Source organism: Leucoraja erinacea, chromosome 3 (assembly GCF_028641065.1).
Source record: "Leucoraja erinacea ecotype New England chromosome 3, Leri_hhj_1, whole genome shotgun sequence".
Lineage (NCBI taxonomy): Eukaryota > Metazoa > Chordata > Chondrichthyes > Rajiformes > Rajidae > Leucoraja > Leucoraja erinaceus.
In genome coordinates, this window is record NC_073379.1 from 68,453,343 (window position 1) to 68,470,679 (window position 17,337).

The following is a 17,337-nucleotide window of genomic DNA, read 5'->3' on the forward strand; positions in this document are numbered from 1 at the left end:
CTACAAGTCCATGCCGAACAAATTTTTTTTCCCCTTAGTCCCACCTGCCTGCACTCGTACCATAACCCTCCATTCCCTTCTCATCCATATGCCTATCCAATTTATTTTTAAATGATACCAATGAACCTGCCTCCACCACTTCCACTGGGAGCTCATTCCGCACCGCCACCACTCTCTGCGTAAAGAAGTTCCCCCTCATATTACCCCTAAACTTCTGTCCCTTAATTCTGAAGTCATGTCCTCTTGTTTGAATCTTCCCTATTCTCAAAGGGAAAAGCTTGTCCACATCAACTCTGTCTATCCCTCTCATCATTTTAAAGACCTCTATCAGGTCCCCCCTTAACCTTCTGCGCTCCAAAGAATAAAGCCCTAACTTGTTCAACCTTTCTCTGTAACTTAGTTGCTGAAACCCAGGCAACATTCTAGTAAATCTCCTCTGTACTCTCTCTATTTTGTTGACATCCTTCCTATAATTTGGCGACCAAAATTGTACACCATACTCCAGATTTGGCCTCACCAATGCCTTGTACAATTTTAACATTACATCCCACCTTTACTTCCTGAGGAGGCTCAGGAAAGCCCACCTGTCCCCCCAGATCCCAGAGGGTGTCTGAGACGGGCTGGGAAGATCATCAAGGACCCCTCACACCCCAACCATGGACTGTTTGCCCTCCTCCCATCAGGGAGGCGGTACAGGAGCCTCAGGTCACGTACTAGTAGGATGAGGAAAAGCTTCTACAACAACACAATCACACTGCTGAACTCGGAGTCCTGACGATAGATTTCTCTGGTCCCTCCGTCCCCTTTGTTTAATCATTCTGTATTTCCTGATTATCCTGTATCTTCCCTTTTTCTATTTTTTTTTGTTTTTCTTTATGTACAACTACTACGGACTGACGCAAAACTGCATTTCGTTGTACTGATACTTGTATTTGTGCGATGACATTAAAGTTGAATTGAAAAAAAAACAAAAACGAAGGAGCTGATCATGGACTTTAGGAGGGCACATGATCCGAGGACGTACACTCCATTGAGGATAAATGGGGATCCTGTGGATAGGGTGAGCTGTTTTAAATATCTGGGAGTCCACATCTCCGAGGATATGACATGGGCATCACACGCCTCAGCACTCGTGAGTAAGGCAAGGCAGCGCCTTTACCACCTCAGGCAATTGAGGAAATTCAGAGTGTCTCCGAGGATCCTCCAGTGCTTCTACGCAGCGGCGGTGGAAAGCATCTTGTCCGGGAATATTACCATCTGGTTTGGGAATTGCTCTGCCCAGGACAAGAAGGCTCTGCAGAGAGTAGTGCGTTCGGCCGAACGCACTATGGGAACGTCACTCGCTCCCCCTTGCTGGAACTATACATCAGAAGGTGCAACTCCAGAGCCAACAAAATCATGAGAGACCCCTTCCACCCATGCAACGGACTGTTCCAGCTGCTACGGTCAGGCAAACGCCTCCGTTGCCATGCTGTGAGAACGGAGAGGTTGAGAAGGAGTTTCTATCCAGAGGCCATTCGGACTGTAAATGTCGTTCTCACCAAGGACTAACTGTACTGAACGTCTTTCCTTCCAATATTTATTATGTAAAAGAATATGTGTGTTTATGATTGTGTTTATAGTTTGTTTGGTTGTTTGTTTGTTTGTCTTTTTGCACAATGTCCGCGAGCATTGACACTTTTCATTTCACTGCACATCTCGTATGTGTATGTGACGAATAAACTTGACGGCTTGACTTGATAAGGGCCATAAAATCAGTCAGATCTAGGTAAAAAGTTGGCCAGAAACGTGACATAATTCTCTGCATTTTCATTAAGAAAAAAGTGTTTGCTATCAATCTGAACACTAGGTAGTCATTAGCCTTTCGCTTTAGTTTCTTCATTTACACTACTTAAACTTTAATTATCCGATTACTTGAATATGTTTAAATATGACCTGTATCACAAGAGTGGCCATCAGAATAGAATTCAGGTGTACAATCTGGCCTTTGTTTTAAGAGGTTTGACACCACTGGTTTAAATGAAGTAGCTAAAGCAGGAAATACCCTATCCCTTTGACAGTCCCAACATGGGCTCCTACTAAAATGTATTTATTTTGCAGTGATGATGACAATGAAGATGGATTCTGCCAACCATACAGAGGAATTGCCTGTGCAAGATTCATTGGAAACCAGAGCATTTATGTTGATTCCCTCCAGATGCAGGGAGAAATTGAAAACCGAATTACCGGTAAGCATTCTATGCCCCTATCATAAGAAATTACCTATTTGTGCTTCTCATTGAAGCGGGAACACTTTTTTAAGACAACCCATCAAATGTCACATTTAAAAATGTCGACTTATTGTTTGTATTTTATCTTTGAAAATATATTTATACCATGTGCATGCCACACAAACTGATTGTCTACAAGTTCAAACAAGGAGTCAGCATTTTTCTAGTTTTTGAACTCCAGCCATTGCTTTGTGGAACGGCTGTACTTTCTCTTTCTGTTTATTAAAGGCCTGTTTAACGATGTTGGACTGTCATCTAAAGTCAGGGAAATAAAAAGTATAATTGGATTTTTTTTAAATAATAGCTCTTTAACTTTTTGATGACATGTCTGCAGATAAGAGCAACATAATTTAAAAGCTGGGGGGAAAAAACAGATTGCCCAAGTTTGATTTGCACTCGTTTGCCTCTTAATATCATGTGTGCAATCTCCTTCTGATGTTATCTGTGTCTTGATTTGACTATGTCTCGCACTGTGTGGGTCAAAAGCTGCAACTTGTTCTTCCTCAGCATTGCTGCTATTTAGTGATTGAAATACTGTCGATGCCTGTCTTTATAGGAAATTAGATTATGTAAAATGCCCAATGAATACAACACAAATGTCAAATTTCACTTTTATTATTTCATTCCCACTAAAATGCTTACTGAATAATTTTGACAAGGTAGAGATACTATTATATATCCAGGAATTACTTATAAACATTAAGAAAGAATAAAGTAAACTGTCATTGTGCAAAATGGAAAAGTCCCCCAAAATCTTATGTTTAGTTTTGAGGAGGATAAAATTACAGTGTTCTTGCTTGAGTCACATTTTCTGATCCATAAGATTTGTGGTATTTGATTTTTCTTGCTAGTTATTATACCACTCCCTTCATAAAATGAAATGAATTATGGCAGCTCTACTTTGCTTTTGCCTTTATTCCCTGCTCTCCTTCTCTCTTTCAGCTGTTTCCCAGTCAGACCCTTGCTCCCTTAATATGCATGTTTTAATGAGCATGCTCCTGTGACACTGGTGTAAAAGACACTGCTCTCAATACTGATAATATATTTTACAATCTCTAAAATGCCAAGGGTGCCCACAAATTAATGTCAGATAAATTTGTTTCCAATATTACAGCATGTTCATTTCTCAACTAAATTACTGATTAGTTCATTATCTTTCCTTTTATTGATCAGATTAACTTCAGTGCTTTTTGTTCAAATGCTTACTTCAAATATGCAATTTCCGCATTGAATAACAAAGGATTATCAAACCATTGCTAGGATCCATGCACTGTGTTGACAATATGATTCATGCACTGAATATTCCCATCCTGTAGTACAGAGACACCATATGGTAAAGTGAAGCAATTGCAGGCCTGTAGGTATTTTGAGGTGCTGTGGTAATTAAATATTGTTTGACAAAGAAAAATGAATTGACTTACTAACATGCTTTCAAAGAATGAAGATCTAAAATTGGACGAATGATACAGCTTTTGAGTTTCCTTGGTGCTGTATTTTCTTGACAATCCATTAAAATTAGTTTGTGGTGCTTCGTGTAAAGTGCTGTCTGCATCTTGCATTCATTGCGCAATGAATCTTTATTTGTTCATGATAGACTTCAGAGCCATTTTGCAACCAGTCTAATATAGCTTTGACAGCTGTTGTCGATGGTGTTGATTTGGAGGAAATTGATAACATCTTGTCCTTTTGTGCTTTAAAGTGGATATATTTTGGTGATTCTTGCTGCCAGTAGACCTAAACCAAACAACTTTCAGAAACATAAGTGGAAGAGGTTATTCTGCATATCAGTATCAAAACAAAATCATTGACTTATGTAAAACAAATGTGAACAATCTACTTAAATTTGAATAGTTTCCATTTATGACCAGCAGCATCAAATTGATCAACCATTGGATTGTTGATCAATATGTTCTGGTTAAAACCATTATTTCCCTTTGAAGTAAGGCCGTCCTTGATCAGAATTCAGGCTAAATAACTTTCTGTGAAGAAAACCACTACGTATATATGTACTTATGCTTTATTTTGATTTTTCTTTCTTAATTAGAAGTTTACTATTTAAATTTCACAACCTTTTCTTCAATGTTACTTGGCCACTAATGTTTTTAGTCACTATTCTTAAGGCTAATATCAATATGAAATATTTTCACTTCAGCCCAGTTGAAACTTGAATTTGTGTGTTAATCAAATAAAGGGAGTATATAAAGCTGGCACAAGTGAATTATTGTAATGCACTTGATAACTAGTTTAAAAGCAATAATGTTCAAATTAAATTTTGTTTTCTCATTGCAGCTGCATTTACTATGATTGGCACTTCAACCCACCTCTCTGATCAGTGCTCCCAGTTTGCCATCCCATCCTTCTGCCACTTTGTGTTCCCACTCTGTAATGATAATTCCCGCAAACCTAAACCACGGGAGTTATGCCGGGATGAGTGTGAAGTTCTGGAAAACGATCTGTGCAAAGCGGAATACGTCATTGCAAGGTCAAACCCGCTGATTCTGATGCAGCTTCAGTTGCCAAACTGTGAGGACCTGCCACTCCCAGAAAGCCCAGAGGCTGCAAACTGCATGAGAATTGGAATTCCCGTGGATAGGATTAACAAATGTAAGTATAAAGAAGATTGTTAGTCAGCAGATCCCATCAATCATTGATTTTGTTGTATCTTCCCAATGATCTTCCTTGAATCAAGCTGTCAGGTACCTCAGGAACTAAAAGATTTGCTGTTCACGAGGCATGCAAAAGCTACTTCAAGAACTATTAATGTTGAAACTTAGAGAATATATATTAGAGAACAATAAAATTTGTAATCTGTGGTCAAAATAACTGAAAAAAACAGGACGCTGAATTTGCATTATCCCAATATGCACTTTAATGATACCATCTGTTATTTGGGATCTACTTCTCAGAAAATCATGGATCATATTTTACATGCTGAAGGATCCACATTACTCTATATACATTTGGCTGCACATATGGGTTAACATATGATGAGTGTTTGAAAGCACTTGGCTGGAATTCACTGGAATTTGGATGGATGAGGGGCAGGGCTGCCAACATTGGGTGAGAGTTGAGAGTGACAAATTGCGAGGGAGCATAGTGACCGGGGGGGGGGTTACGGGCCGGATTCGGCCCGTGTGCCATAGGTTGCCGAACCCTGTCCTAGATGTTTGGCCTCGTTGTGATTTCCCCCCCCCCCCCATGGTTTACAACCAATTCACCTGGTTAGTTCTATCTCCGGCTGCTTCATGTTGTCGGCGGCTGCACATCCAACCAAGAAAGAAGAGAAGAGATAGAAACATATGCAACGCCATTCACCGCCATTCAATATGATACTGGCTGATCATCCAACTCAGTATCCTGTACCTGCCTTCTCTCCATACCCCCCTGATCCTTTTAGCCACAAGGGCCACATCTAACTCCCTCTTAAATATAGCCAATGAACTGGCATCAACTACCTTCTGTGGCAGAGAGTTCCAGAGATTCACCACTCTCTGTGTGAAAAATGTTTTTATCATCTCGATCTTAAAGGATTTCCCCTTCATCCTTAAACTGTGACCCCTTGTCCTGGACTTCCCCAACATCGGGAACAATCTTCCTGCATCTAGCCTGTCCAACCCCTTAAGAATTTTGTAAGTTTCTATAAGATCCCCCCTCAATCTTCTAAATTCTAGCGAGTACAAACCTAGTCAATCCAGTCTTTCTTCATATGAAAGTCCTGACATCCCAGGAATCAGTCTGGTGAACCTTCTCTGTACTCCCCCTACGGCAAGAATGTCTTTCCTCAGATTAGGAGACCAAAACCGTACGCAATACTCCAGGTGTGGTCTCACCAAGACCCTGTACAACTGCAGTAGAACCTCCCTGCTCCTATACTCAAATCCTTTTGCTATGAATGCTAACATACCATTCGCCTTCTTCAATGCCTGCTGCACCTGCATGCCCACTTTCAATGACTGGTGTACCATGACACCCAGGTCTCGTTGCATCTCCCCCTTTCCTAATCGGCCACCATTCAGATAATAGTCTACTTTCCTGTTTTTGCCACCAAAGTGGATAACCTCACATTTATCCACATTATACTGCATCTGCCATGCATTTGCCCACACCCAGCCTATCCAAGTCACTTTGCAGCCTCCTAGCATCCTCCTCATAGCTAACACTGCCCCCCAATGACTGGTGTACTATGACACCCAGGTCTCGTTGCATCTCCCCTTTTCCTAATTGGCCACCATTTAGATAATAGTCTACTTTCCTGTTTTTGCCACCAAAGTGAATAACCTCACATTTATCCACATTATACTGCATCTGCCATGCATTTGCCCACTCACCCAGCCTATCCAAGTCACCTTGCAGCCTCCTAGAATCCTCCTCACAGCTAACACTGCCCCCGAGCTTCGTGTCATCCGCAAACTTGGAGATGTTGCATTCAATTCCCTCGTCCAAATCATTAATATATATTGTAAATAGCTGGGGTCCCAGCACTGAGCCTTGCGGTACCCCACTAGTCACTGCCTGCCATTCTGAAAAGGACCCGTTTACTTCTGCGACGTCACTCACAGCCATCAACTGACGCTCTTCCACAGACCGTGCAGATCACTGTCGTGGCGCAAAGAGACTAACGGTGCAGCAAAGATCGTATATCTCCGCTATAGGATCCTTGCTGTGCAGGGACTGAAGACAGCGTGAGAATTCTGTCTTCAGCGTGAGGGCGTCAGAATTTGCTGAAATTAGTGAGTCTCACGCTCAAAGCGTGAGAGTTGGCAGCCCTGATGAGGGGGTAAAGCTTATGAAAACTTACCTAATAGTGGAAGACCTGGATAGAGTGAATATGGAGAGGATGTTTCCACTAGTGGGAGAGTCTATGACCAGAGGCAATAGGCTCAGAATGAAATACCCTTAGAAAGGAGATGAGAAGAAATGTATTTAGTCAGAGAGTGGTGAATCTGTGGAATTAATTGTCAGAAGGTTGTGGAGCCGGTTAATGGATATTTTTAAGATGGAGATTGACAGATTTCTGATTTAAACTGTGTAGAGGGTAATGGGGCGAAGGCAGGAAAATGGGGTTGAGAGATAAATCATCCATGTTTGAATTGTGTAGTAGACCTGATGGGGGCTGCGTGGCCTTATTCTGCTCCTACAACACAAACTTATTTCCTTTCCGAGACATTAATCTGAAAATAACTTCCTGTTTGAGCTCTAGGCTTTGGTGCTTACATGCTCACCAGTTTTAACTGGAGATAAGTCAACGTACCTAGTATGCTAATATAAAAATATATTAGTGCATTCGTTGAATTGTATGCTACTTTGCATTTTAGCAGATTTTAGGTCATGGAACTAAAAAAGCACATCCTTCCAAAAAAGTAACACCCAAATAATTTTAGTAGAGATAAATTAAATATATTAAATCAAAATGGGTGTGTACAACAAGATTGAAATATCTCTGTGTTTTGACTTGTTTCATAGGAGTGAAGTTCCTCAGGGTCATATCCATGTAGATTTATTTTTAAATCAGAAACTCCCTTCTCATATGAATGAATGAATAAGAATTACTTGCACTTTTAATAGCCAGCTAAATGAGTTTACTTGTAAATACAATGTTTTAAAGTTTGTTATTGCTTTTCAGATAACAGACTTGGGAGGGAAATCTAGCGATTCTTTCCAGTATGCGTAAACTACACAATTAGCTGTATTTAGGATTTGAATTTGAAGGTGAATTATTCAAAGTCTAGGCTAACGCTGGACACACAACAGAGATATAAGCAAACTAGTTTGATGTTCTTGAGAAATGATAATTCTCTGTATACTTTACAGTTAATTTATAAAACATTAATTAAATATTGTATTTGCAGTTTATATACCAAATGGTAGATCAAATCCAAGTATAAAAGTATTTTTTCTAAGTTACATAATTTTCCTGCTTGGAGTTTAATACATACCTCGGATTTTAACTTTGAGAACGTGAGCTTTTATGATAGCTTAAAATTACGTCGTATTTCATAGGAAAGCTGAGAATTTGCTGTTCATTTATTTGTGAATGGTGGAGAGGACTTGATGGGCTGCATGGCCTTATTCTGCTCCTGGAACCTATGAAGTTATTTCCTTTCTGAAACATTAATCTGAAAAAAACATTGTTGTTTATAAGATTACGAAGGTTTTAACCAGGCAAAACGCATTTGCAAATTGGCAATCAACATGACACGGAGTTGAAATGAGGTTTAAAATGATCAGATCCGACAGGAAATTATGACAGCCTGATAGACACAAAGTGCTGGAGTAACTCAGCAGGTCAGGCAGCATCTCTGGAGAAAGGGGATAGGTGACATTTCCGGTGTAACCTTTCTTCAGACGGCCTGATAGTCTATGACAGCTTGATTTTGTTTTAATGCAGATGTGATTACTGCTATGAACATTGAAATAGGTATTTGAGTGGTGACATCAATATTGCTTCAAAATTGAAGATTGAATATTACTGATTTGACTTAACAGAAATAAAATGCTCTCCATTTCATAATTGTGAATTGTAAAAGTAGTCAAATATTGTTGGGAGAAGTCTTCCTTTTATTGACCATGTTGCAGGATCAATTATTTTCTAATTGGAGAGAGAATCCAGAAATCGGAGGTGCAAAGGGACTTGGGAGTGCTGGTGCAGGGCTCCCAAAAAGTTAATTTGCAAGTCGAATAGGTAATAAGGAAGAAAAATTAAATGCTAGCATTTTTTCAAGAGAACTGGAACACAAAAACAGAAATGTAATGCTGAGGCTCTATAAGGTGCTGGTCAGGCCGCATTTGGAGTACTGAGAGCAACTTTAGGTCCCATTTCTGAGGATGGATGTGCTGGCTCTGGAGAGGGCCCAGAGGAGGTTTACAAGAATGATTCCAGGAATGACTGGGTTAGCATATGATGAGTGTTTGACGGCACTGGGCCTGTACTTGCTGGAGTTTAGAAGGTTGAGGAGGGACCACATTGAAACTTACAGAATAATGAAAGGTATAGAGAGAGTGGACGTGGAAAGGATGTTTCCACTGGTGGGAGAGTCTAGGACCAGATGTCATAGTCTCAGAATCAAAGGGCGCTCTTTTAGAAAGGTGAGGGGGAACTTATTTAGTCCGAAGGTAGTTAATCTGTGGAATTCATTGCCACAGGGGGCTGTGGATACCAAGTCAGTGGATATTTTAAAGGCAGAGATAGACAAATCCTTTATTAGAACGGGTGTCATGGGTAGAAGGCAGGAAAATGGGATTAGGAGGCAGAGATCAGCCATGACTAAATGGCGGAGTAGACTCAATGGGCCGAATGGCCTAATTCTACTATAACTTGTAAACCTGTGCACTTGTGATTATAATATTGGTGAAAGCGGGACTTGGACACTGGAATTTATATTGTGTCGAACATAGTACAAAATATAGTAGTGTTTTGGCTGCAGTAATCAAAATATTTTTGAGCCATAAGTTTTCAAAAGTATACCTCCCTAATGGTTACAATTTACTCTCCTATTTAACTAAACCATGACTCATGGATAGATGCCCATTAAAGCTATATATTGTCAGCAATCAGGATGTTAGCCACTGACAAGAATCACAGAGCCAGCAATACAAAGACTCAGTCTGTAAGATAAGTGCCATCTATTAGGTAAGATGCAGCCATCAATATTAGATTCATTTATATTGGATTAAAGGAAACCTTTTCATGCCATGTGACTAAATATTAGATCTAAAATAATATTAGTAAGCTTAATTTGCAAATATATTTATAAATTCCAGTGATATCTTTGGAACATTCACTGCTTTAATGACGGTAACTGGTGAAGTTTTTTTTAATGAAATACCAAGTGAACTGACTTTGATAAGCAGAAAATAATCAATAATAACTTAAGCAAGAAGGATATGAGGTGAGAAGGTTTCATGTACATAGTGAACATTCTCAACTGGCAAATAACTCATCTATAGTTTAATCCATATAAAAATAAGTTATCGGAGTTATTAGTGTAAAATGTAACAAACAATCTGAAAAACTTGGCACTGAGATAATTCAGCCACAATGCCATGTGGGTTTTATTAGATTGACTCGAGGGGATTAAATTAATATTGGCACAGTGTGAATGTTTTAAAAAGTGATTTGAGTGATGATGTGTAGCAGAAGAACCAACTTTAACTGATGAAATAACTTGATTACTTCTGATCATTGAAATACAATGTATTAAGTCTTGTGTGCCCGATATGCTAAGTGGATCTTTGTTTAAGTTGGCCGCACAGATCACAACTGCTACAATGGTAGTGGAGCAGATTATAGAGGAACAGTCAGCATGACCAAATCGGGATACAAGTGCCAGTTGTGGAATTCCCAACACCCCCATGCTCATCCCTTCAGCAGCTTGGAATATCCGGAGCTTGGAGGTGGCCATGCATACTGTCGAAATCCGGGTGGACAAATGGATGGGCCATGGTGCTACACACAGAGTGAAACTCGTCTTGAGCTCTGTGACATCCCTGCTTGCCGTAAGCATTAGTAGCCTTTTTCATGTTTCATGATACATAACCTGCACCATGACAACAAATGTTAATGGGACACCAAACATGTTACGGTATGATGATGAAATCGCCTGTTAATAATTTGAGCATAAAATTATTAAATAAAAGGCAAGCTATCATTGATCAGAGGTGAAGTGGATTAGCTTACTACCTCTTCATTTTCGGAGGAGATGTCCATGATGTGAATGTAGGACCATATATTGATGGTATCACTGATTATCTATTTCCGCATCTTAAACGTGTCAGACCTTATCGTATTTTAGCTACAGCTGAAACCAGTATGTACTGTTCACCTTTTGTTACCTACAGACTGTTCCAAGCAGTCTGAGCAGCCTCTCAATCCAACATTTATGAATGTGGCCATCTGTAACCTGCTGGCTATTCTATAATTCAAACCAAGTCACGTATTAATCTTTGATTTTGCAGTTTGACCTTTATTGTCTCCTGGTTAAACATAGTTTCAATTTTGATATTGTCACCCTTGCTTTCGTATCCATGCATTGCTCTGACCCCTCAGGATCTCTTATGCCCAGCACTGTAATCTTCTGAGACATCCATGTTATTGAAATTCTAGACTTTTGACCATGCTTAAATTTAATGTTCATCCCTTCCATAACTTGGATTGATCAAATATGTTTTTAAATCCAACTTTTAAATTCTTGTAGCACAATTCTTATTAGCAATGAGACTAGGTTATGTTCAAGAGACAGACATAGTCTCTTAGACAAATTGTAGATTTGAAGCTGTATTCTGCATCCAATTGAACACTAATTGTGGACATCATAGGGTGGCACAGTAGCGCAGTGGTAGAGTTGCTGCCTGACAGCACCATAGATCCTGGTTTGATCCTGACGATAAGGTGCTGTCCATATTGTTTTTGTACATGATCCCTGCAAAGGCGTGAGTTTACTCTGGATGCTTCGGTTTCCTCCCATATTCCAAGGACGTGTAGGGTTGTAGGTTAATTGGCTTCTGTAAATTGTCCATAGTGCGTTGGATAGATCTAGTGTATGGGTGGTTGCTGTTCGGCGTGGGCTGATGGGCCTGTTTCCATGATGTCTCTCTAAACTAAACTAGACTAAACTTTCTTAAGAAGATGTTGGTCTCCAATAAGGATTTGAAGTTGTTGTGTCATTTTACTGATGTTCAGCTGAAAAGGGTGGCTCGATGAGACAAGCTAGGAAAGTAAGAATTTTTTTTTCTTGTTAAACTGAGCAATACTTTAAATAGATTCATGGTCATATTAAACTGTACTCAATTATCCAAAGATAATTTCTGTTGAACTCCAAAATTATTTAACGTTTTCATAAACGTTCTGTGCAAGCTAACCGGATAGATTTTACAGCACCAACTAAAATAATTAGGAGTAATGTTACTTCAAAACAATAGATTAGGGGGTTTGAAGAAATATTGCTGAATAATCGATAAAGAAAAATGGCTGAAAATGAACTTATTGGCGTTTCATATTAAGTGAACTTTCACACCAACTTACTTTTTTTTACCATAACGTACTTTGCCACGGGATTAGAAATCGGTTTGATATTTTATGGACTGTTACTTGAGCTGGTGATTTAAACACTGATCACATATGTAATTTTCCAAATTAAATTCTGATTTTGTTTTTACAAAATTGATATTTATGATTTATATTTTGTTTTCCAAAATAATAAAATTAATAAACATGAAAAATAGTCAACAGGGTTAGTAGTTTAGGGCGAATTGGATCATAATTGTTCACTTGCAGTGGTCCTGGTTTGATTTTTGCTGCCTCAGTCCCCTCCAGAGTTTTCAGCAACTATTTTCTTTAAAAAAAATCCTCACAATCTAAGTTTATAAATAAATCTATACATGTTTTACAGTTATTTCAATCACATTGAAATGTTCTAAAAGGACAACCAGCCAGTTTACGAATGCATTTATGTTTATCTCTGCAGATCCACGTGAAAATAGCAAAATGGAGATTCTGTACATCCTTGTTCCGAGCATTGCCATTCCATTGGTCATTGCTTTGCTGTTTTTCCTAATCTGCATGTGCCGAAACAAACACAAGGCATCAACCCCTTCTCCACAGAGGCGGCAACTGATGGCATCTCCCAGCCAGGATGTGGAGATGCCGCTCATTAGTCCTCACAAACAGGTAACTTCTGCACCACAAGTATTTTCTTATCACATGCCAGCATAACTCAGTGGCAATGTCCTCTGTCCTGCAAAGGTTTATACATAATCTACAATGACATTCCAATGCAGTGGTTATCAGAGATATTCACTCTGTGGTGGGAATGTTAAACCAAGAACTTGTTTACTTGGTTCATTTGTGGAAATGAGCACAAAGATCCAATTAGAAGATAGACACAAAATGCAGGAGTAACTCAACGGGACAGGCAGCATCTCTGGAGGTGCTGCCTGTCCCACTGAGTTACTCCAACATTTTGTGTCTACTTCGATTTAAACCAACATCTGCAGTTCTTTCCTACACAAAGATCCAATTGCACTATTCAAAGAAGAGTTTGGAGATTCCCTGGCTAACATTCCCTATTATTTGTCTCATTACTTTCTATGATATGCACTGATGCAGAAAAGCTGCAGCATATGTATTTAATAGTAACTTGTCTTGAAACAACCAGCTTTGAAATAACTTGGGGGCGAAATTTGTATGGAACTATATTTCAATAAGAACTTCTAAACTCAAGATTTCTGTGCCACTGCGATAATCTAGCTTCTGTGTACCAAGTGAAACCAGCATGTGGAATTAGTGCTTGTTGATGAACAATCAGTTTTTGAGGCTGGGATGATGTAGACCAGATCTGCTTGGAAAGAAAAGGGTTCTGGCTGTGACTGGAAATTGTGCACGGGTGATTTGTATTCCATGTGAAAATTTGATGCCATTCACTCAATCTCAATATTCAATCCAGGGGAGATTCCCAGGAAGTTTTCTTCTTTATCTGATCAATACACCATTAAGATCAATAAGGTGTTAGTCCATTTTGATGTGCACTTTGCAAAGTAAATGGTTCTGTCCTTGAAATTTAGTGTAGTGTCTGTCTCACAAAAAAATGGGACCATGAGAACCTCTAATTGAATGTGACATTCTGTAGCGCTTTGGGAACTTAAGCATTTTTCCAAAATGTTTATTTGATCAAGTTATTTTTGATAGGGATAGGGGAACAGGGTACTGATTTTAGTTGATCACCCATGATCATATTGATTGGCGGTGCAGGCGCAAAGGGCCGAATGGCCTACTCCTGCACCTATTTTTCTATGTTTCATGTTTCTATTTTGAAGATCTACTTACAATCTGCATGGTGCTTATAGATTATAATCATATTGCTTTCACCATTTTACATTGGAATTCTGACCAGTTTGATATTAAAATGAAATACATTTTGAAGTTGAAGAAACAATATTGTAATTGTGCATGGATACACCTTCCTAAGATAACCAATTTGTTTTGGATTGTCTTTTCAGGGGAAATTGAAAGATATTTGCTTATCTGCAGTGCGCTTTATGGAGGAACTTGGGGAGGATCGGTTTGGGAAGGTGTACAAGGGGCATCTGTACAGCACGGGACCGGGTGAACAAGCACAAGTTATAGCTATTAAAACCATAAAGGATAAAATGGAGGTGTCACTCCGGGAAGAGTTCAAACACGAAGCTTTGATGCGATCTCGGTTGCAGCACCCAAACCTCGTCTGTCTGCTGGGCATAGTGACCAAGGAACAGCCCATGAGCATGATCTTCAGCTACCCTTCCCAGAGTGATCTTCACGAATTCCTCGTCATGCGATCGCCACACTCCGACGTTGGGAGTAGCGACGACGACAGGACAGTGAAGTCTGCACTGGAGCCCGCGGACTTCCTGCACATTGTGACTCAGATAGCAGCTGGCATGGAATATCTGTACAGCCATCATGTTGTACACAAGGATCTGGCTACTCGCAATATCTTGGTGTGTGATAAACTCCACGTAAAGATATCCGACCTGGGCATTTTCAGAGAGGTTTATTCTGCAGATTACTACAAGCTGATGGGCAATTCACTTCTGCCAATCCGTTGGATGCCACCTGAAGCTATCGTCTATGGCAAATTCTCCGTTGATTCCGACATATGGTCTTTCGGGGTCGTGGCATGGGAAATATTTGGCTATGGCCTGCAACCCTACTGTGGGTATTCCAATCAAGATGTCATAGAAATGATAAGAAACCGCCACGTGCTGACCTGCCCTGATGATTGCCCTGCTTGGGTTTACAGTTTGATGCTGGAGTGTTGGAATGAATTTCCATCAAGACGGCCGCGATTTAAAGACATCCATGCACGCCTCCGAGCATGGGAGAATCTATCCAACTATAACAGCTCGGCTCCTGCTTCTGGGGGCAGCAATGCCACACAGACTAGCTCACTCAGCACAAGTCCAGTCAGTAACGTTAGCAATGCAAGATACGTGGGACCCAAGCAAAAAGCACATTTTCCACCACCTCAGTTCATACCAGTAAAAGGACAGATGCGGCCAATGGTCCCACCGCCCCAACTGTACATTCCAGTCAATGGCTACCAGCCAATGCCAGCCTATGGCGCATATTTGCCAAATTTCTATCCAATGCAAATCCAGATGCAGATGCCTCAACAGTTGCCCCCACAGATGGTGCCAAAGACGGGTTCCCATAACAGTGGAAGTGGATCTACAAGCACGGGCTATGTCACAACAGCACCCTCGAATGCTTCCGGTACAGAACGCATTGCTCTGATCCCAGACCAGTCAAACGGGACAGAGGATGAGCCTAATGAGTCCACTGTTGCAGATGAGGTACCTGCACCCGAGAATCTCCAAGAAGACGAAATGTTGGTGCCGGAAACGGAATTACTTGGCGATGCTGACCCACCACAAATTGCTAATGTAGAAATGGACACAGAAGCATGAACCATTTTGGTCGCCAAAACAAGAAGGGTCTCAGCCTGAAATGCCGCCTTTCCATTCCCTTCGCAGATGCTGCCTTACCCACTGAGTTACTCTGGCACATTGTGTTTTGCTCAAGATTGCAACATCTGCAGTTCCTCGTGTTTCCTAGGCCATACCCATTACCAACATAATAGTAAGATAAGAAGAAATGTGAAACAGCAGTGTTAAATCTTTTTTTTAAACTTTCCTTTAACAAGAATATTTCTGTTCATTATTGACAATGGTTTAATTAATCTGTGGCCTATCTATTTGTTTTATGCTGCCCTCAAAGTTGTTATTGGTAGTAAGAAAGCCCCAATCCTTGCAATTTCTATTCACTAATTTAACATTTAGCATTCAGTTTAGCATGTGCAAACAGCAGTGGTGGGCAATAACGCGGACTTGAACGGATGTGTTCTGAAGGTTTGCATCTCGACTGAATAGGCAGTTTTGATTTTCTACTGTTGCTATGCAACTTTACACTGTCAAGCAATATCTTGTATTTATAAAATAGTATCCTAGATGCTGAGACTTTCAACTGCAATGAAACATGCTTTATGAAGTAAAACATGCCACATGGGGAAAGGTTACCAACAAAAAATCTCCAATTCTAAGGGGAGGTATTTTTGTTTTATGTATTTGTACATGTGGATGATAGTTCCTCCATTGTCTTGTTATGAACATTTTAGTAGAATGGTGATAAGGAAAGACATGTGGATATTTTGACAGTATTGTGAATCGCAACCCATGTCTCGGGCTCCTGATAACAATCAGCTGACTGAAGTAAAAAAGGCTGCATGCAAATAATTGTAAGGCATTTACATGGGCAGAAAATAAAAATGAAATAAGATTCTGAAATATCTTACCATTTCATAAAAAAAAGGACTGGTATGTAGCTAGCTACTGTGGCATTTGGCAGAGGAGAGCTGCTCTGCTTTATAGTAACGCTAAGAAGGAAAAAGCTATATTCCAAAGCAAACAACACCTCGCTGTATTGTATGAACTGATAAATGATGGTTTAACTACCAAAATCTATCTTACAAGTGTAATCAATTATTGACATTACACTTGTAAGATAGCTATATTCCAAAGCAAACAACACCTCGCTGTATTGTATGAACTGATAAATGATGGTTTAACTACCAAAATCTATCTTACAAGTGTAATGTCAATAATTGATTACAGCTTTCCACTTTTTAACATTAAGTAAAACATTCTTTGTGAATACAAAAAATAGATATTCACTTTTAAAAGTCCTATAATTTGACTTAAAATGTCAATCTTTTATGTTTTGCAAACTCTTTATACTATGGAATCCAATCTTTCCTTTATTACTCTTTGAAAGGAATTGTGCTGTACAGAAGATGGACTTGCATTCTTACAGACATCAAGCCATTAATTGTAATTTATATTTCATGATATTTGATACATTTTTTGACGTATACGTGATAATGCAACAAAAGTTTGATTTTATAATTTAACTGTAAACTTGCTAAGTAAATACCTATTTCATTGGATTTGATTTGCCCTTTATTGTGTGGTCTTTTAAATATCCTGTTTAGTTTATAAGGAGGTTCTCGCTAAGCACATCAAGAGATTTGTATTA

The 17,337-nt window shown here is 39.6% G+C and overlaps 1 protein-coding gene across 3 annotated transcripts in view; it reads left to right on the forward strand.

Moving 5' to 3' along the window:
- ror2 (receptor tyrosine kinase-like orphan receptor 2) overlaps positions 1-16,775 on the forward strand; it is a 249,366-nt gene extending 232,591 nt beyond the window's left edge. For 2 of the 3 annotated variants that reach the window (XM_055632858.1, XM_055632861.1), the window contains 5 exons: positions 2,101-2,228; positions 4,560-4,874; positions 10,512-10,766; positions 12,734-12,936; positions 14,265-16,775. In XM_055632858.1, the coding sequence (XP_055488833.1) occupies positions 2,101-2,228; positions 4,560-4,874; positions 10,512-10,766; positions 12,734-12,936; positions 14,265-15,713 (2,350 nt within the window). In that variant the 3' untranslated portion in view covers positions 15,714-16,775. The remainder of the gene's footprint in view (positions 1-2,100; positions 2,229-4,559; positions 4,875-10,511; positions 10,767-12,733; positions 12,937-14,264) is intronic. The other variant, XM_055632860.1, reaches the window with a different exon arrangement.
- The last annotated feature ends 562 nt before the right edge of the window (positions 16,776-17,337 follow it).